General features: G+C 47.7%; 1 protein-coding gene across 50 annotated transcripts in view; it reads right to left on the bottom strand.

Moving 5' to 3' along the window:
- The window catches only part of FARS2 (phenylalanyl-tRNA synthetase 2, mitochondrial), a 408,395-nt gene that overhangs the window by 314,666 nt on the left and 72,174 nt on the right, over positions 1–21,555 (bottom strand). For 30 of the 50 annotated variants that reach the window (XR_014809481.1, XM_084967270.1, XM_084967286.1 and 27 more), the window contains one exon: positions 2,383–2,542. The exons of 3 other annotated variants lie outside the window; for them this stretch is intronic. Coding sequence is in view for 46 of the 47 variants with exons in the window: in XM_084967270.1 (XP_084823396.1) it covers positions 2,383–2,542 (160 nt within the window). In the remaining variant the exon portion in view is untranslated. Of the gene's footprint in view, positions 1–2,382; positions 2,543–16,164; positions 16,279–21,555 lie in introns of all 50 variants that reach the window. 17 more of the 50 variants (XM_084967256.1, XM_084967276.1, XM_084967250.1 and 14 more) reach the window with 3 other exon arrangements.

Genomic DNA, 21,555 nt, shown 5'->3' with positions numbered 1-21,555 from the left:
AATTATAATAAAAATCCTTTTAAACACATGTTTGAGATCTCACTTAAGAAGGGGAATTCCAGGAGTTCCCGTCGTGGCTCAGTGGTTGATGAATCCGACTAGGAACCATGAGGTTTCAGGTTCAATCCCTGGTCTCGCTCAGTGGGTTAAGGATCCAGCGTTGCCGTGAGCTGTGGTGTAGGTCGCAGATGCCACTCGGATCCCACGTTGCTGAGGCTCTGGCGTAAGCCAGAGGCTATAGCTCCGATTAGACCCCTAGCCTGAGAACCTCCATATGCTGTGGGTGCAGCCCAAGAAAAAAAAAAAAGAAGGGGAAATCCAGCGGGATGAATACATAGCAATGAGTAAGAGCGGTAGGTGACGGTTCAAGTTCCAGCCAGGGGGACGTTACCTGAGACGACTCTAGAAGGCCAAGATTTTGTCCTAGAGCTGATTTTGCTGTATCTCTGTCAACACTTATAAATGTCAGACTTTCTTTTTTTTTTTTAACATATGGAGAATGACAAAGGATAGCTCAGGTGGTCTTCGTTTGCTTTTCCTGCCAACTAAGCGGGCGAGCATCCTCCACACATGCACAGGTCATTCCATCGGCTCCCCCCACGCTCCCTCGCGCTCTCGTAGGGCCGAGTTCTGCTTGTGTATCTGGAGCTCTTATACACCTGAGCGTTTATTTGATGTATCGCTAGGCACCTATTAAAAGGGCTAAAATTAAAATAACTGACCACATCACATGCTGTTGAAGATGAAGAGCACGTGGAATTTTCATCCACAAACGGGCAGACTGTTAAATGGATAAACACCTCAGGAAACCGCTTAGCGGTGTCTTAGAAAATCAAAATTCACCTGCCACGGGATCTAACCATTGCCCTCCTCGGTATTTACCAAGGAGACGACGTGAAAGCAAACGTCCAAAGACTTGTGCACGAATCGGCACAGAATCTTTACTTGTCACAGCAAGACACTGGAGACGACCCAAATGCCCATCGATGGATGAGCGGATAATCAAACTGCAGAAGGAAGGGCTGCTTATCAGTGAAAAGGAATGACCTACGAGACTCGCTGCGACATGGACGGATCTCAGAGGAAGTACACCAAGCAAAACAAGCCAGAAAAATAAAAAGAGAGTACACATTACAGGATTCCATTTATGCAAATCTAGAAGGTGCAGTAAAGGAGAAGGACAGAAAGTGGATCGCTGGCTGCCTGGGGCGAGCAGAGGCAGGACGGGCAAGAAGCAGAGATTACCAGCCAGGAGGAGACTCTAGAGGGGGATTAGCTTGATTCTGCCAGCGGTTTCATGGATGGACACATACCTCAACATTTACACAACTACGTAAATACGCTGTTTATCGTATGTCAATTCGGCAGACTGTATACTTTTAGTATGTGTGGCTGAATTTATGTTGATTATACCTCAATATAAAGATATTCTTTTACTTATTAATTTTTCTTTTTTTTTACGGCTACACCCAGGGCACATGGAGGTTCCCAGGCTAGGGGTCACATCAGAGCTACAGCTGCCAGCCTACACCCCCGCCACAGCAATGTGGGATCTGATCCGCATCTGCGACCTACACCACAGCTCATGGCAACACTGGATCCTTAACCCACTGAGCGAGGCCAGGGATCGAACCCACAACCTCATGGTTTCCAGTAGGATTCGTTTCCACTGCACCACAACGGGAATGCGCTAGAGGTGTTCTTTTAAAAAGCTCCCAAGAACAAGAGAATAAAAGAGAATCCTAAGCATGCAGAGCTTCTGTCTTCTAAACATTTTTTAAATATAGGTGACAACTACAGAAAAATCTCTTAACCTTCCCTTTATATTTTACTAAAAACAAAATATTATCTCAAGTTAGAAATAGGTGGAGCGGGAGGGGGACGTTACGGACAAAAAACATTTCTTGGAGAAATAATGGAAAGCAAGTGACTAAAGTGAAAATCCCAGGTCTTAAAAATATTGTTCTTCCTCCAGGAAACTGACTATTAATATTTTCTGTTGTAATCAGTATGGCAAAATGGGCCCACTCACATGGGTACAAACCTTGCCCCACCCATCAGGCCTGATCCAACAATAATGCAGTAACACCAATCAGCCTGTTCAAGGCCTCCCCATTGGTGATACCGATATCTCAACCCACAATCACTCTTATCAAAGGCTGTCATCATTTTTCTTTCTCTAGCCAACTCCATTTTTATATCCTCTTGCTCCTCAAGTGGAATGAAATGCGAAATCCGTAAGTTCTACCTCACTAAGGAAGGACCTAAACCACTGAGCCATAGCTTAGACCAAAAACTCTAGACATCAGTAGGCATAAGGATTTCAGGAAGAGAGTAACTTGACTATTTAAGCCCCCAAAGGCAAAGCCATTTAGCACCTACCTTCTCCAAAAAGATGTGTCACAAGCCCAGTAAGTGTTTGCTTGAGGTCAAACTCTACGAGCTTTGTGGCCTCCATGGTGTGTGTCTCCTGTTTATGGGCAGAGCGAGAACTTTGTTCAAAAAGCTGCAGGTTTTCTCCATCCTTTACGCCAGCAAACAGCTGTAAACCAAGAGGAGTAATTTAAATAAATAAAAAGTTTCCTGATCAGTCTATATCAAAAACATAAGGTGGAAATAAAACCTGGAAGCCTGGCGGTCAATGAACATTTTGAAATTAGCATTCATGTGGTACCAACCTTTCGTGAAATGCCACGCTACCTGTAACGGCGAGTCCTCGGGAAACTAAAGAACACCCTTCTGATCTTTGCTGATCTCTTGGTTTCCTTTTTCACTAACCTTAGACATCTCACAAAAGAGAGTATCCTCCATGTTAGTGGAAATACCCCTGAACCAGCTTTTCACTGTCCACAAGGGGTCCTGAGACGAGGTAAGAAAGTACAGTCTGGGAACAAAATCCTATGAAGCCCCCCCAGGGTGGAAGCAGGCAGGACTTTGTCCCCCTGTAATTCCAAAGAACAAGGCCTGAAAAGCGTTTCTGCCATTTACTACCCAATAAACTCCAAAAAGTGATATGGGAGGTAAGCCTCCGGCACTGACTGTAAAGTGAGAATAAGAACACTAAATTCAGAGACTTAGTGATAATTACATAAAAGAATGCATGAAAAGCATGGAGTCACTGGCACACGGCAACGGCTAAATCCATTTCCTCACTGTCATTACAATCGGCATTACTAATCACAACTGTGATTAGTCAGAAGCTGCGTCACCACTAAAATAAAGTATCCCCCGTTTTAACAACAAAGCAGGTCTCCACTTGCTAAGAGACTGACGCAAGATGGAGAAATGACCAAATCAATTTGTCACCCTTGCCACCCAAAGTCCCAGGAGGATGAAAGTAAAACATTTTTAATAAAAGAATGAAACAATTGCTGTTTCAAAGTAATAATGGGCTGGATAATCAGAAGCAAATCTGCTAATACATCTGTTAAAAAATACAAAAATTCCTAAATGCATTGAAAAAGTAACACGAGAGAGAGGATTTACTCAATAAAACCCTGGAGGAAGCATAAAGCAGAGAAAAATACTGAGACTGCCTGCCCATCCAGGGTTCCAACTGGCCACTGAACGCTGGTTGTGACAGTTGTCATGCAAAGGAGGCCACAGTGGAAACCCACGGGGTCTAACCAGGGTGGGATGCTGGATAAATGCTCTGAAGGATGTATTCTCATGCTAAGAATGAATACCAAAGTGACTGGTTCTTGTACAGACTTCCAGGCAGGTGTCACCTTACCTGGGCAACAGAAAAAACTTTAGGCTGTGCAAATGGACTATGGCAAGCCCAGAGGGCTCACTCCTCTAAGTGCTCACTCAGCAAAATCAAACACAAATCTTGTCAGGAAAAGATTCTACTATCCAAAGTCTCAAATTATGCCTACAAAAGCTAAGGCAGATGCAGCTGCCAAAGTCTATGTCTTCCAATATCTCCTCTAAAAATAACTCAGAACAACAAAAACAGAAAATAAACTTACGAAACACCATGCTCTCAGAAGGAAACAGAGTGCCCAAACCTGAAAATAATTGTATGTAAAAAGGAAGGAAGGAAGAAAAAAAGGGGGGAAGCAAGGAAAGCTAACTGCCAGAGAGAATGAGAGAGAGAGTGCTCTCTGTTTTTTCTTTGGTGTAATTAAGGACAAGCTGGGGAAAACTTAGGGGAAGAGAGAAGAAGGGAGCTAGTGAGAAGTAGATCAGGACCAGAAAGAATTAAGTATGAAAATCCTAAGAGTCTCCTAGTAGAGCAGGGACTGTGGAAAAGGGACTCAAACACATGAATCTGAAGCAACAGTTTTTCAAAAGGCACGGTTACAATGGAAGAGAAGGGGTAAAAAACTATAAAAGATATTTGTTGGCCATTGGGGAGGGAGGAAAAAAAGAAGCAAAAGGAAATTTGAGGTTTCACAAGACAAAACCACCCTAAAAAATTAGAAGACTTACAAAACAATTCAACTACCACTAAAAATAAATAAATAAATTTTAAAAATAAAATGAAAAATTCCACTAAAGACTGCATTTCACTACACTAATAGAAGAGGGCACCAGAGAAGTACGAAATATCGAAACAACCAAAAATCCACAAAAAGGAAACAGAAAGTAATTCAATGAAACTATAGAAAATTATTGCCAAACAGTTTTAAAAAGGATTCAACAAGAGCTCAACTGATGAAAATCTAACCCTCTTCCCCAAAAAGAGAAAATCAAAAAGCAGAAGAAGAATGTAAGAGGATACTTGAAAACTAAATTAAATCTGCTCAAACAAGCATTTGGGGGTACAAACAATTGGTTGAGTCAGAAACACAAATATTAAGAACGAAAATAAATGAAAACCAAAAAAATTCAGAAAGGAATTGACAGGAAAGAAATAGACGAAAGAAGGAAGAAACTGAAGTCTAAATTACAAGGTAGACAAGGAGTAATGGAGTCAGTGGGGACTGAAGGAGAAGAATTGAAGAAAAGCAGTTAATCAACCCGGGGAAAGACGAGGAGATAAGGAAAGAAGAAACTGGTGGAAACGGGAGGCAGGCAAAGAAGCAACAACACTTACAGAATGGGAGCCAACGACAGAGGGAAGCCAAGCAGTGAAGCAGAACGATCAGGCCACAGGTACAATGAGCGCCTGCGAAAAGGAACCTGGGGGAAACAAAGACGAGCCCTCCTAGTCGACCTATTAGACTTCAGAGATGAAAAGAAAAAAATCCTCAAGACCCCCAGGCAAAAAGAGCAAATGACTTAGAAAGGCAAAGCCACTGGACTAGCATCAGACTCTTCACAAAGACACATACCAAACAAAGCCACATTTTCAAACAACTCATTTTTAAAAAGTATGGACCAAGAATTTTATATCCAGCAACACTGGTCATTGAGTACCAAGTCTATAGAAAAAGCTTTAAACATACAATATCAGGAATTTCAAATTAATGAGCTCTTTATGAAGAATCCACCAAAGCATGAGCTTTATTCAAGCAACAGAAAACGGAAAATTTAAATGAAGAAAAAAAACCAAAAAACTGATGGATAACATATTAGTACAGAAAACTATAGATGTGAGACTAAAACGAGGCCAGGGATTAAGTTGGAAGATGAAAATATAATGATTATATGTCATAACAAGAGTAAAAGAACGTAACAAAAAAAAAAAAAAAAAAAAAAGGAAGATGAGAGAGTGAAAGTACAATAAACCTCACAGGCTTAAGGGCCAAAAACTCAATAGAAAAATGGGAAAAACAGGAGTTCCCGTCGTGGCGCAGTGGTTAACGAATCCGACTAGGAACCATGAGGTTGCGGGTTCGGTCCCTGCCCTTGCTCAGCGGGTTAGGGATCCGGCGTTGCCGTGAGCTGTGGTGTAGGTTGCAGATGCGGCTCGGATCCAGTGTTGCTGTGGCTCTGGCGTAGGCCAGTGGCTACAGCTCCGATTGGACCCCTAGCCTGGGAACCTCCATATGCCCCGGGAGCAGCCCTAGAAAAGGCAAAAAGACAAAAAAAAAAAAAAAAAAGCAAAGAGAGAGAGGTTAAATAAACCAAGGTCTATCCCTACAATGGAGTACTTAGAAAACACAGTAAAGAGAAGACCGTCTCTCCAACAAGATACGTAATGACTCCAAGATACACTGTCACTCGAGAAAAGCCAAGTGCAAAAAAGTATACATTACACACTATTTTATAAAAAAAATATACTATGATAGGCGTTCCCATCATGGCTCAGTGGTTGATGAACCCTACTGGTATCCATAAGGACGGGGGTTTGATCCCTGGCCTCGCTCAGTGGGTTAAGGATCCGAAGTTGCAGAGAGCTGTGGTGTAGGTTGTGGACATGGCTCAAATCCAGAGATACTGTGGCTGTGGTGTAGGCTGGCAGCTGTAGCTCTGATTCGACCCCTAGCCTGGGAACTTCCATAGGCCGTGGGTGTGGCCATTGAAAAAGAAAAAAGGAAAGAAAGAAAGAAAGTTAAAATTTACTACGATACTTTTCCTATAAGAAAAGAGGGAAAAGAATAAAATACTGATGAATCTGCTCATTTGTATAAAACAAAAATAAACACCACGGGAATGATTAATCTGAACTGGAAGAGATAAATTGCCTACTAGAAAGTGGGTAGACAGTGCAGAACGAAAAGGACTGGAGAGCACTGGAGCTGCTGGATGAGGTCGGGGATCAGCTGGGCCGACGCCAACTAAGGAAATGAACCCCAGCGAAGAGAAGACCCAGAGAGGCTAAGAGGACCTGGCCCTTTCGTCACCATGCTGGGACTAAGCCATGCCCCCCACCCCCGATTCCAGGGCTCTAAAGTGGCTGCCTCTCACGTAGCTTTCTGTTTGAGAGCCACCCACGGGTGATAAAATTAAATTAGATTTCCATTAACTGCGCACAATAGGCTGTGTCATTTGTTTTTCCACTCGGATTTCTTCTATTTCTCTGACATTTTCTTAAGAGTCCTTGCACAAACCTTAATGACCCAGAATGCAAATCCCACCCCAACCAGAACTGCTTACAGAAGCCAGGGCCAAGGGTGCACAAATGAGAAAAGAACAGGTGCGAGAAGTTTAATTCTAATCAGGCTTAAGATAAAAATGGATGGCCGAAGTCAATTACATTTAAAATTGAGAACGCCAAAAGGATTTTTCCAAATGGCCCGGATTTTAAATACACGTTCTAGAAGCGTATAAAAAGGCAAATGGTCAGAAGAATAACATACATCCAAGCAAAATCCCCAAGGATAAATGGGGCTTGGATGACAGCAGCATTTCCAGCAGTTATTTAGGGCTGGTCTGTGGTTCCCAAAGCAGTCATTTTCCTACTCAGCCATTTAAAAGATCCACTGGTCACTTGTTTAATCTGCAGAGCCCACGTATTAACGTACTAAAGCTACACACACCCCCTGCCTCTCTCAGTTCTCGTCCGGATGCCAGGATCCTGCAGCGAATTTGCCGCTGCTGCTGCTGCTGGCACCACTACAGGCTAACGGTTATTGATTGCTTACTGTATTTGGACCCTACTGGGAGCTTACCTTACTTACTCGATGGATTCACTTAATCCTCACCATCCTATTATTTCCCCGCTTGTCATATAAGAAACGTGAGGCTTAGAGGAGGTAGGTCACTTGCCAGTGTTACACAGGAAGTGATGAAGCCTGAATTCAAACCGAAATCAGACTCACAACCCCATCTTCCAGGCTCCACCGTTACTTCCATGACAGCACATTACATGCATCTTTTCGGCTTCAGATGCACGAGTGGATTAAGAACTGGACAGAGACGTTCCCTTGTGGTATAGCGGGTTAAGGACCTGGTGTTACCGCAACAATGGCATGGGTTCGATCCCTGGCCTGGGAACTTCCACGCACCGAGGGTGTGGCCAAAAGGCCAAAAAATAAAGTTGAAAAAAACTGGACAGAAAACATGAGCGGAGAGGAACGGCAGTGGTTTCGCACACTGATGCTGGTGTAGGCACCCTCTGTGAAACGGGCGGTTATCTCAAATCACTATTACTGCACAGGGTCCAGTAAACCCCTCAAATACTGGTAATTAAGGTTTGCCTTTTGACTGCGTTAGTATGTGCACCTGCATCCCTATGGCGAGATCTTTGAGGAGGACGGCTCTGGAGCCAGGCTGATGAGCTGCGGCCGTGTCCCACAGCAGGGCTGCGCGGCGGCGGCGGCCACACAGAGTCCAGAGCACCCGCGGGTGTCGGGAGGCTGGTACCCCTCCGGCCCCCTCCCCAAACCAGTGCTTCAGACAGATGACGGCAGCCCGGTCCTCCTCATCCAAGGAAGGACGGGAACCAAAAGTGAACAGCAGGACGGTTCTCGGACATCAACCCTACAAATGTTTTCTCAGGTCAGTCTCCCAAAGCAACAGAAATAAAAGCAAAAATAAACCAAAAATAGACCTCATCAAACTGAGGAGCTTTCGCACAGAAAAGGAAACCATCAAAAAAAAAAAAAAAAAAAAAAAAAGGAAAAACTGAGCAGCAGGATGAATGAAGGAAAGAAATGCTTTGAGACTTGTCCAATAAGTAATCCTGACGCCGGCTGAGAAAGAGGAAGACACAGTGCCCAAGCCCCAAAGTGGCTCAGAAGAAACGCCCACCGAGGGAAAAGACATGGGTTCCTGATGTTGTCGTATTCATTTTACAAAACTCTGAGGAAATAGTCAAAATAAAACCTGGCTTCGAGTAGCCCCTGTGTGGCTGGGTAACGGGCAAGGTCCCCCAAGGACACCCGCCAAGGCGGTGAAGGCACTGGCTGCAAGAGCACGTGTTCATGGCATCCTCTGGGGACCTCAACACGGATGAAATCATTTGACCTTTCCTGCCAGAGGCAGGTTTGGGACTGACCGGATGTCACAGAGAAAGGAAAAATCAGGCAAATTGGCTCATTTTCTTTCTTTTTTTTTTTTTTTTTTCTGCTTGTCAGGGCCTCACCTGCACCATATGGAAATTCCCAGGCTAGAGGTCCGATCGGAGCTGCAGCTGCCGGCCTACACCACAGCCACAGCAACACAGGATCTGAGACACGTCTGAGACCTACACCACAGCTCACGGCCACGCCGGATCCCTAACCCCCTGGGCGAGGCCAGGGATGGACCCACATCCTCATCGATACTAGTTCGGTTCGGGTTCAGTACCACTGAGCTACTCGGGGAACTCCAGGCTCATTTTCTGAATAACCTCCGCAAACTAAGGAAGCAGTGGAACAGAAAAGTGGCAGCAGCAACAAGACAACATTCAGAAAAGGTGACTGAGAAACAGATACAACAGCTTCCATGACAAAGCATGTCTGCATTTTAACATTAAAACAAATATCATAAAATAAAATAAAATAAAATAAAACAAATACCAGGGAGTTCCTGTTGTGGCACAGGACACTAGTCAGAAACACTGACTAGTATCCATGAGAATACGGGTTTGATCCCTGGCCTCTCTCAGCGGGTTAAGGATCCAGCATTGCTGTGAGCTGGGGTGTAGGTCACAGACAGGGCTCAGATCCCAACTTGCTATGGCTGTGGTGTAGGCTGGCAGCTACTGCTCCGATTCGACCCCTAGCCTGGGAACTTCCATATGCTGTGGGAGTGGCCCTAAAAAGACAAAAAAGACAAAAACAAAAAACAAAAACAAAAAAAGCTAAAGGTGACTGCAACAGCCTTTGAAATTTTAACCAGCTGGTCATCAGCCCCCACCTGACCACTAGTCTGTTCCGAAGTGGCTCTTTGCCTGAGGTAATACAGCAATAGTCTAAAGCCTCAGGAAACGGACCTGAAAGCACCTTATCTGCATCTGTACAACGTCAAATGCAAGTGCAGGAAACCAGAGTAGTGAGGGGATCACCCAAAGTCACTTAATGGGAAAATATCTCGGGGACACAGGCAAACAAAAGACTTTAAGTACCCAGGGTGAATTCGAGCTACAGGAACTGATGTTTTAATGAAGGGGGGGGGGGGGGAGGCAGAGAAGGAGGAGGAAGAGGAGGAAGAGGAGGAATAGGAAGAGGAGGAAGAGGAGTTTTAAAAGCTCTGCAACAGCACCCAAAGGGCATTGCAGTCTCCACTGATTAAATAGACTTTTTATCTCCAGTCTTCCCTGCTTCACTCCACAGGCCACCTACAGATTTTTTTTTAAAATGCCCATCTGACTATATCCCTCTTATACTTAAAAATTACTGGAGTTCCCGTCATGGCTCAGTGGTTAACGAATCTGACTAGGAACCATGAGGTTGCAGATTCAATCCCTGGCCTCGCTCGGTGGGTTAAGGATCTGGCGTTGCCATGAGCTGTGGTGTAGGTCGCGGATGAGTCTTGGATCCTGCATTGCTGTGGCTCTGGCGTAGGCTGGCGGCTACAACTCCAATTAGACCCCTAGCCTGGGAACTTCCATATGCCACGGGTATGGCCCTAGAAAAGGCAAAAAAAAAATACAAAAAAAAAAAAAAAAATTACTAACAACTCCTCATTCTTTGTAAAGCTCAAATCCTACAAAGCTGCAAAGGTCCCTTCACGAGTCCATTCCTCATCACTCCTCTGCGCTCCACATGACCCACAGCACATACTCCAGGGATTCATCACATCCTGGTGTCTTCAGGCCCTCAAATCTGCTACTCTCACCGCCTGGAACACGGAGCCCCTCCCTGCCTGGGTAACTGCAAATCCTCCTTAAAATGTTTTGGTAAGCTGTCATTATTATCCCATCAATAAGGATTTCCTCTTTCTGTGCCTCGGCCTCTCTTTCACGGTGCTGGAAGTGCTGTGTAGACCTAGTTTAATTGCTAGACCCAGACGCAATGGCACTCAGTCAGGATCTTATCTGACAACAATCCTGTTTGGGATGAGATTCCTAAGGACACATGGCTTCCAATCTACACCCAATTCATCTCGGCTCAAACCTGTCACTGAGCAGATCACCTCCAAGCCCCACGGACCAGCCTTCACGTGGAGAGTGACATAAAGCTGGGAACGCTGGTGAATATGGCCTCATCCAACCGGCAGGCCCACTGCTTATTAATTCTTGGTTCACAGCCTGAGAAATAAGTAAGGATCGTGTCCAAAAATAAACACATTCAGGTCTCTGACCACAGCACCTCCCGGGCCTCTGTGTCCCCGGAGTGCAGCAAGAAAATCCAATTATGGTATTCATATCCAACTAAAGCATTTCAGCAAATATGAAGTATTCAAATCACTTTGGAGGAAGGATTGGGATGTCTTAGTGAGAAGGACAGAAATATTAAAGGGATAGCAGGCTCATCCAAGTGGATTTCAGATGCTAATTTCCAGAGTTTTTAATTCCTTTAAACCACCGGGCCCTCCGTGAGATCTGCTGCTCATTATTTGGGAAGACGCATGTCTGAAAGGGCTCAGTTCAACACAGCTCTGTCCTGGGGTCTCTGTGGGAAGTCCGTTCTTGTTTTAGCTAATTGATATTGAGTCAGAGTTGTCATTCCCTGGATTTCTGATGACACAGCACAGGCCAATTAATCAGGCTGCAAAGCTGAGCACAGGGCAGGGTGCGCTGAAGCTGTGTGCGGGGAGATCGGACTGCATCTCCCTGCTGCCCAGCTCGCTTCCTCTCGCTGCCAGGAGACTGGTGCGGGGCAGTGATGGGGGAGATGGGAAACTGCCACCTTCTGCAGCCTAAGATGATGCGAAAACACCTCGGGGCTTGAAAAGCCACCTCTGCCAGGCAGTTGAACAAGGCAGTGCTGCCTAGGGTGCTTTGCAAGTTGAGAGGCTCAAGTTCCAAGTGGCCACACCCCAGGGTCTCCAGCTAAGCCTTCTCGAGAGCCCCCAGGTACGCAAATGCCCACAGGTCCTCGTGGGACAGCACGGGCCTTCCAAATCTCCCCTCACGCAAGCCTCCTGAGTGAAACCCAGACTAATGGATCTCAGCAGCTGTTCAGTTCCCGGAAGATACACCCTCTCAGGAAGGCAGGCCAGGAAGACGCTGGGCAGGCGAGCGTCCAAGCCTCCAAGGGGCTATTCCCTGGCACGGGGCGATGCCCTGAGTGCCATCAGGGACCTCTGCGTCCTGGGCATTTTGGAGATCCGGTCAGTTGTTTGGCTTGCTTTTATTAACTCTGACCTATCCTGAGCATATTTTCAGCACTCTTCTTCTCTTCCAGGTTCTCACGGGGGGGGCGGGGGGGTGCCAGTGGGAGAAGGATGTAGATTAATATTCTGCCAAGCCCCCGCCTCTCCAGAGAAAACATCAGACACTTCAGCACGTCAGGCACGAAAGCTGCACACAAACTACATGCGATGAGATGTCGGGAGGCGGCGAGAGCAAAACCCCAGAACGGCACCAACAAAGCACACTGCCCTGGCGAGCACGGGCCTCCTGACAACCGCCCTGCCACCTCACCCACTCCGCGGCCGACGTTAAAATCGGGGTCTCCCGTCTCCCTCTTCCTAGGCTGTGAGGACAGATGAAACAGAGGGACTGTCTTTTCCTCCTCAGTCAGCGAGACAGCTCGTTCGTGATGTCAGTGGGTGAAATACAACAGGACCAAGCAAGGCTCCATCTAAACTCCATCGCCTACTGTCACGGAAGACGGCAGAAGAGACATGTTACTGACCAGGCCGCAGAAAAGACAGTGGTGGCTTTAAAAAAAAAAAAAACACATCAGACCTAAAAAGTAGAACCTACGAGATCACTGATTCATGCCGCAGGCACAGGACACATAACCAGCAGTAAGAGCGGGCATCTATATTTAAATAAAAGTGAGTGGGGGGAGGGGACCCTTGCTGAGCCCTCGCGTCCTCAGGCCTCTGTCCCGTCTCCCATCGCACTCAGGAGTGGTCCCCGTGTTAACCACGGAAACGGGGGCTTCAAGCGGCTAAAGACTCCTCGCAGGTCTCAGAGGGACGTGCAAAGCCAGGATCTGACTCCCCTAAGCTGGCGTCACTTCCAGAATGACAGGTACTGCTACGAAAACATTTTCCACAGGTGATGCCGAGGCCCCCAGGGGGGTTCCAAGAGCCAGCAGCCCACGAGGTCAAGTCCTTTACTCGATCCTGACAGGTGCGAAGGGCACTTACACTTTCACGTATAAACAACAGCTACCAGCTAGGAAGGGACTCAGGGGTCTGCGGGTTTCTAAAATGGGGCGCCCACGGGACAAAGCTGAGGAGAGGCCGGAGCTGACTGGGGACTCTGGCTGCTCCCCTTCGGAGTCTGGCTGCCCAGGACCGTGATGGCTGGTGGCCTGTGTCCACTTAACTGGGTCCCCAGGTACATGGTTAAACACCATTTATGGATGCGTCTAAGACAGAGTGTCCGGAGGAGGTGAACACTTGAACCAGCTAACTGGAGGCGCCAGTGTGCCCCCCAGTATCAGCGGGCTTCATCCCAGCCCTTGAAGCCTGAACAGATAGCAACGAAGGCTGAGAAAGAAGGCTTTCCCTCTGCCTGCCTGCCTGCCTGCCACGAGCTGGGCACAGGCCTCCTCCTGCCTCAGATTTGGGCTCAGACTCAAACTCTACCCCTGGCTCTCCCTGGTCTGGACTCTTCAGGCTCCATGAGCATGTGAGCGGCTTCCGTATAATAAATTTCTTGATATGAATCTCTCTCTCTCTGTATCCACACACACACACACAAATATATATATAAATATATGTACAGACCCTCTGTGTATGCATGTGTGTATATACACATATCCTTGTGTACACACACACACCCCCATCCATACACTGTATTGGTTCTGTTTCTCTAGAGAGTCCGGATTCATACAAACGGAACACACCACAAAGCTCCCACAGCCCTGGAACACACGGGAGAAGCTGGAATCGCCACAATTCACAAGGAGGAAACTATCGCTGGATCTCCAACGACGCCGTGGGCCGGCTGAGGATCTGAGCACGGGGAGAGCCTTTCAATCGCAAACCGTTAAAACTGTCTCGTTATGGACGAACGTATGGGCGGTTACTTGACAAACACTGCGGCATGCACGGATGCACCACGGAATCAACGGCGAACGGCCAGATGTTAAAATCCTCATGAAGACGCCCAGTTCACACAGGCATCACTTAGGCCACTTCGGCCAGAGCGGAGGGATACCGCGTCCACTCGGTCCCAGGGCCAACCTCCCCAGAGCGAGACGCGGGGTTGCCGTCAGAGTCCTCGCACTGAAAGGTGAGAGTGGGGACAACTCAACTGCGGACTCGTCCACCTCTTCTAAGAGTCCACGTCCTGAAAACATTGACCAGTGTCACGCGGGAGACAACGGCCCAATTCCCCCTCAACAGCAGCCTCTCACTCAAGAGCCTTATGGCGAGAAAGCCATTCTTTCTGTTTGTCTGAGATAAACCCCTGCCTGCGTCACCTCGCGGTCGTGAGCCTTAAACAGCACCTACAACAAATTACGGAACCTCGGCAGGGAGCGGGCCGCCCGGAGGCAGCTTTTCTTGGATGTGCGGTGAGATGCGATGCTCCCCAGACACCGCTCCCTCCGGCCAGCTCAGTGCCCGACCAGCTGCCTCCACGCAGAACCCCTGCCATTTTTTGGATCTGGAGCGATCACGACGGCGCCAGGACAGGGGCCCTCAGAACCTGCTCCTGGGCGTCCCCCCGACACGCTCTACCCACCCTGTTCTCAACAGCCTCTGACTTGACTCCAGACGCCAAGTCATGCCGACGGCTACACCTGCTTGTTCCTGGGCTGGGCAGCACACCCTGCCTTCCTCCGGCCACTGCCACCCTCACCAGGCACAATCCTGGCTGGCAGGCAGTGTGTGCCAAGGGGAGCATTACAGAGAAGGCACAGAGAAGACAGAACGGCCAAGAGAATGGAGAACAGGTTTGCCCAATTTACTGGGCACTTGCAACGTGGAGCCTGAGCCAGTGCCCTGACATGGAGGGCTCATTTCACGATCTAATCCAGGTGCCTAGAATATACCCCCTTAAACTACGGGCAAAGTGTGTGTGTGTTTATGGGTCCAAATCTCGCATCAGATCCTCAAATGGTGAAAAAACAGGTAGAAACCACACTGTCCCGATGAAATGCTGGCAGTAAAATCTCTACAAAGCTGAAAAACAGCCTTGTGCTTAGACAAGGTGTCTAGTTTAAAACCCTATTTTATCTTTCAAATTCACTCACATTAACAAGTTTACAACTTCACCAAGACCTACCCCAGGCTGTGTCATGAGGATGCCATTAGCCAGCAGATCCCAGAGCAAAGCCTCAGAAAGAGGCCACGGAAAGTACCCAACAAAGGGCAGGCTTTCAGCTAAACGGCAGGTGTAACCTTTTTCATCCAAGCAGCCCAGATTCAGGAATCTGAAATACGGTCCAGTGGGATTTGAGGGTCACAGGCCACAGGGCTTTTTGAAGCTGGATGGTAAGAAAACTCCCCCAGGTGTTCCTGTTGTGGCTCGCAGGGTTACCAACCCAACTAGCATCCATGAGGATGTGGGTTCGATCCCTGGTCTTGCTCCCCATGGCTATAAGCTGTGGTGCAGATCAAAGACGCTGCTCAGATCTCGTGTTGCTGTGGTGTAGGCCGGCAGCTACAGCTCCAATTCGACCCCTAGCCTGGGAACCCTCCACATATGTAGGTGTGGAAAGAAAGAGAGAGAAAGGGAAGAAGGAAGGAAGAGAAAGAAAACTCCCTCGTCACCACCCTCCCCCGTACCGTCCAAGCTGAAAACACGAAATTCCACCACCCTCCACACAACAGTGTCCATCACGTGCACCAGGCCGAGAAACGTGGTCCCCAGCAGGTGCGCGGTCTGCTGTGAAAGGGCAGAACAGCGCCGTGGAAGCACCTCTGCTGCTCTCACACAGCCCTGGAGCTAATACAGAATCTACCGGCACGGCAATGATGCGGGCTCGGGAAAAACTAGGGCGGCCCCCTTGGCTCGAGGGAGACTGTGTGTGGTGGCCCTTTTCTGGAAGAACGAGATGCAGGCGATTTCCATCTGCTTTTCCCCAGATGCTGTGATGCTTCAGGAACACCAGCTCTTGCCCTTCAAACCATCCTCTGTCCTTCAACACTCCAGGGCCTAAGGACCAGGAACCAGAGGGTCTCCCCACCACCTAAACGATATTCCAAAATCTTGAGGTAGGACAAGAGCGGACGTGTGTGCCTCCCTAAACGTGGCCTTCCCAACAACCCACTTATCGGGTCAGTAACAGCCTATCGCCCTGCAGCCTTCTAGACACTCAGGAAAGGGGGCAGGCTCACCGTGCCGGCTCCCAGTTCACTGCCTCTCAATCCTTCATCGGCTGCTCCGTGAAAACTGAGCTGGGCCCTTGAAACATGTGTCCTCTGCAGCTGGCACAGCGTCAGGAGAGGCTGCTGGGGAGACATAGGAGGGGATTCTGCAGGACCCCGTGCTCTGTGCCAGGCAGGACAAGCAGCACTCAGCTCCCAGGGCTCGAGCAGTGGCCCCTGCCTCCCCCCACCCCCTGCACCCCCACAGGGTCACGGCACAGCGCTTCTTGCAAGGCACCTCCCCAAACAGCTTCCCCGGGCACCTCAGAAAGCAGATTTCCAGCAGTTCCCTCGGCATGAAACCACTACCACCTCAGTGCCACCCAGGGAGCCACAGCTGCGGGGGGGTCTCCTCCCTGGGGGCTCAGCCTCTGTCAGGGCCGGCAGCAGCTCTGTGTCTGTTAGCTCTGCTCGCAAGAGTCCTCGACAGCCCCTCAGCACCCAATTCTCTGTGTTGCCCCTAATTCGTCAGGCGATTAAGCTTCCCCCAGTGGAGTCACGGGCAGCATCTGCCTAGCGATCCAGCCCTGGCTGATGCACCTGCTCCTCGGGAAGGCTGGGCCTGAGAAACAGCTCTGAGAGGAGGCTCAATAGACAAATGGCCACTCAGGTCACACGGCCAGCTCCCGTCTTCTGCAGGGTGGATGCCGGCAGGTGGAGAGGCATCTGAGTGCCGTGTTCACCGTCAGGCACCCTCCACGGGGTCTTGCGTGAGACACGGCACCAGGAAGGAAGAGTAAGCTCTAAGGAACTGACGCACCAGATGGAGAAGCCGGATACGCACGCACCAGCAGCTCAAGGCAGTGAGTGTTGACGGCTCCATGGGGCCACAGGAATACACCACGGGTCAGGGACCGGCCTCCAGCTGAGAGGCCTCTCGCATCTACTGCGTCACAAGCAAGAACGGATAATCTGCCAAGGCCCTGTGCCACAGAGACTGGACTGTCTCTAAGCAGGTCTCCAAAGCCCTCTGTCCCCCAGTAACCCGGGGCGCCCAGGCCAGCGCACCGTGGCTCCTGGCCGTGACCAGCTGCCTCTGGCTTCACTGTCAAGAGACGAACCTAAGGAAACATTTGGATAGAGGAAAAGGATTTTAAAAAGGAAAAGCCATTTCGGTGTAAGTGTCTCTGAGGGGGGAGACCCTCCTAAAAGATTTTAAAGAAGAGATTAGGGAAACGTGGTGGCTAGAATCTATCGAGGCCAAGGAAAAATGCCTGCAATAAAGCCCCTCCATACGAGGCTATTAAGGAAACCCAATAACCACACGGTGGAGACTAAAACCTGTCATTCGCCAAAAGACAGAAAGTGATTTGGGGCAGAAGGCAAGAATAAAGGGCCTCCCCCGGCTCGGCGCAAGAGAAACAGTGGGGAGCTGGGGAAAAGCAGCCCAAGAACAGCAGGCTTCTAATGAACCATCTGTGAAGTGGGAGAGAGTATCAAAGAGAGGAAAATGAAATTTTCTAGTGATAAATGACAGTGGTTTTCGAACAAGATGAACCACCATGGGGCTACGGGGGTTGCCGGAAATGAAGACCGTCCACTCCGCCAGGACGGGGTTATAACGGGAAAGCACACAGCGCCCCGAGAGCCCCTTGCTGCACCCCAAGGAGGGGAAACGGGGGGTGACAGTGAGTACTTTGAAGGGGGGAGGGATGGGACACGACCTTGACACAGACGTCGTGATGAACGAGTGCCTTGGGAACTGGTGTGGTCAAAATTCCCTCAAAGGCTTATTGCTCTGTCCACCTTCACCCGTCTCTTCTAAGAAAACATGCCCCCTGTTTCTGTGTGATATTCATGAATTATACATTAGCTAGAAAATATTTACAGCTTCTCCATTAATATAAGGACATCTTCAATTATTAAGACCTAAAGTTTGACAGACCAGAAAAAAATTTCAAAAAATTCAGAGTTCCCGTCATGGCTCAGTGGCTAATGAATCTGACCAGGAACCATGAAGTTTTGGGTTCGATCCCTGGCCTTGTTCAGTGGGTTAAGGATCCAGCATTGCCGTGAGCCATGGTGTAGGTCACAGATGCAGCTTGGATCCTGTGTAGAGCTGTGGCTCTGGCGAAGGCCGGCGGCTACAGCTCCGATTAGACCCCTAGCCTGGGAAACCTCCATATGCCGCTGGTGCGGCCATAGAAAAGGCAAAAAAACAAAAAAAAATTTTTTTTTCAAAAAATTCAAGGGACTCGGAAAAGGCTGGCAATGATTTCTTTTGCCAAGAACAGGCAAGTTTTTAAAATACTATCACCATCACTGCATAAAAGAGAAATATTTTGACACTCGAGAAAGTAACAAAGGGAGTTCCCTGGTAGTTCATTTGGTTAAGGATCCAGTGTTGTCCCCGCTGCGGCTCAGGTCGCTGCTGTGATGCGTGTTCCATCCTTGGCCCAGGAACTTCTGCACCCTGTGGGTGCAGCCAAAGACAGAAGAAAGAAAGAGAGAAAGAAAAAGAAAGAAGGAAGGAAGGAAGGAACGAACTAGGAAAGAAAGAAAGGGAAACACATCAGAACAAGGAGGGGCCTTTAAAATGAATAAAAGGAGCTTTCTAAGACTCATTAACATTGCTCCTAAATTTTATTTATTTATTTATTTATTTATTTTTGTCTTTTGTCTTTTCTAGGGCTACACCCGCAGCGTATGGATGGTTCCCAGGCGAGGGGCTGAATCGGAGCTGCAGCTGTCAGTCTACACCACAGCCACAGTGTCGCCAGATCCAAGCCACACCTGTGACCTACACCACAGCTCACGGCAATGCCGGATCTTTAACCCACTGAGCGAGGCCAGGAATGGAACCTGCAACCTCATGGTTCCTAGTCAGATTTGTTTCTGCTGCGCCACAAAGGGAACTCCAACATTGCTCCTAAATTTTAAATTTGCCTGTAAGATCAACAAAAACTTTGTGATAAACCAGGACTGTTAATGCACAAGTTTGAGAACAACTGGCCAAGAGGACAAGGAAAAGACAGACACATTCTTAAGATTCAAAGAAAAAGAAAGAAAAGAAGAAGCATTGAGGATTTTTTTTTTTACAATAATGAAGACAGCTAAGCGGGAAGAAAGGCTCAAATTGCACACATGTGTGGAACAGAAAGACCCTGGGCAGGAGTTCCTGCTGCGACACGGTGGGTTAAGAGTCTGACTACAGCAGCTCAGGTCGCTGCTGGCCTACACCACAGCCACAGCAACACCAGATCCGAGCTGCATCTACAACCTACGCCACAGCTCACGGCAATGCTGGATTCTTAACCCACTGCGAGAGACCAGGGATTGAACCCGCAACCTCATGGTTCCTAGTCGGATTCGTTTCCGCTGCACCACCGCAGGTGTGTGCTTCTTAATTAACATACTGAAATCAGTAAACAGGAAAGGTTTGTATGGGCTCCCTCTGGTGGGTCCGGCAAACACACAGAATCTGCTCTTCTTTGCAAAATAAATGTCTCAATAAATGTTTTGGATAAATTTCCTTTTGAAGCTATCCAACAGTGGTTTTCAAAATTTTTAGCCTCAGAACTCCAGTGCTCCGAGAAACTAGTAACATCCTCATCGTTGTCGAGCAATGCCCATCCCTGCCCCCCGCGGCATCTCTGTCTTGATCTGGTGTTTATCGGTCCCATGTATTCCTTTATACCTGTGAAAAAGTACGTGTGTGTGTGTGTGTGTTTGTGTGTGTGTGTGTAGAGAGAGAAGAAAGAGTTGGAACAAGCTGAAGTAAACACACAGTGAGGGCACACATTGGGCAGATTTTGAAATATCTATAAAAAAGACACCCTAGCTTAGTATCTCTCATAATTTCTCTCCATATTGTATGAAAACCTCAACCATACTGACATATGACCTCAGTTTATTTGTGTTACTTGCTATAAAGTCCTCAAGCTACAACTGGAGCCCATTGTCTTTTTTTTTTTTTTAATAAGTTAAAAGAATAATGCCAGATCACAGTGCATACAATTTAAAAAAAAAAGGAAGGAAGTTCCCGTCATGGCTCAGTGGTTAACAAACCCGACTGGGACCCATGAGGACGTGGGTACCATCCCTGGCCCAGCTCGGTGGGATAAGGATCCGGCATCACCGGGAGCTGTGGTGTTGGATCCCAAGTGGCTGTGGCCGTGCTGTAGGCCAGCAGCTGTAGCTCTGATTTGACCCCTAGCCTGGGAACCTCCATATGCCACAGGTGCAGCCCTAAAAAGACAAAAGACAAAAAAAAAAAAAAAAAGGAAATTATCAAACAACTCCACAAAGTGATGGCAACTAGACACACTCCCCACAGAAGGATGTAAGATTCGAGGGTCTTCGAGACACTGGGCATTGTCGGGATTATCAAGTTTTGCTAATCCAGTGGGTTAGCAGTAATAACTGGTTGCCTGAGTTTGCATTTTCCTGTTTACGGATAAAGCCGATCCTTGTCTACTGGCCAATCATTCCGCTTGTGTCAGTTGGCTCTTTGCCCACGTTTTTTTCTTAAAAAAAAAAAAAAATACACACGATTCACATTAAGAAGTGTATATAACTTTAAACAGGAATGAAAGCGCATCCCTGTGTGCTCACCGCCCATGTCCATTTTCAGAAAATAGTACCAAAAACGGTGCAGCGCCCTTCAGCCCGCTACCCAGTCAGAATCTCCAGCCACTCCTTGCAGAATAAACCACAAAGCTTAAGGTTTAAATTATTCCCTTGCTTTCTAAAGCTGTTCCATATATGCATGAACCCCTCGATAATATATTGGTTAGTTCTGCCCATTTTTTAAACTTTACATAAATGTCAGCACACAGTATAAGCTTTCATCACTTTCTTTGCCTTATGCTTCTTTCTATATTCATTCATGCTGATGTATTTGGTTCTGGTTTATTCATTTTCACAGACACGTGACACACATACCATCGTATAAATATACACAATTGACTTATCTGTTCTGCTCTTGGTAGAAATATGAGTTGTTCCCATGTTTGGCTAATACTGATCGTGCTATGAACACGCTCATCTCTCTGCAGGATACACACTCAAGAACACATCGCAACTGTACCCTGGGCGTGGGATTCAGGTGAGGGTTTTACACCTGCCCGAAAGCTCCACGTATTGGCCCACACTGAGGACTTCAGATTTTTCCCTAGTGGATTCTCTCTATCATACTGAGAGCTTTATATTTATATATAGTTTTTTAAAATTATTTTTAAAGTAGAGTTGATTTACAATGTTTTTTGTTGTTATTGGTTTTTTTGTTTTGTCTTTTGTCCTTTTAGGGCCACACCCGCAGCATATGGAGGTTCGCAGGCTAGGGGTCTAATCAAAGCTGTTGCTACTGGTCTACACCACAGCCAGAGCAATGCAGGATCCGAGCCACGTCTGCCCCCTACA

The sequence above is a fragment of the Sus scrofa genome, chromosome 7, assembly GCF_054392235.1.
Source record: "Sus scrofa isolate SSC_HxYL_T2T_F1_AM1 chromosome 7, Sscrofa_HxYL_maternal_Yorkshire_Landrace_v2.0, whole genome shotgun sequence".
Lineage (NCBI taxonomy): Eukaryota > Metazoa > Chordata > Mammalia > Artiodactyla > Suidae > Sus > Sus scrofa.
The sequence above is the reverse complement of the archived record's forward strand: the minus strand, read 5'-3'. Positions and strand labels throughout refer to the sequence as shown.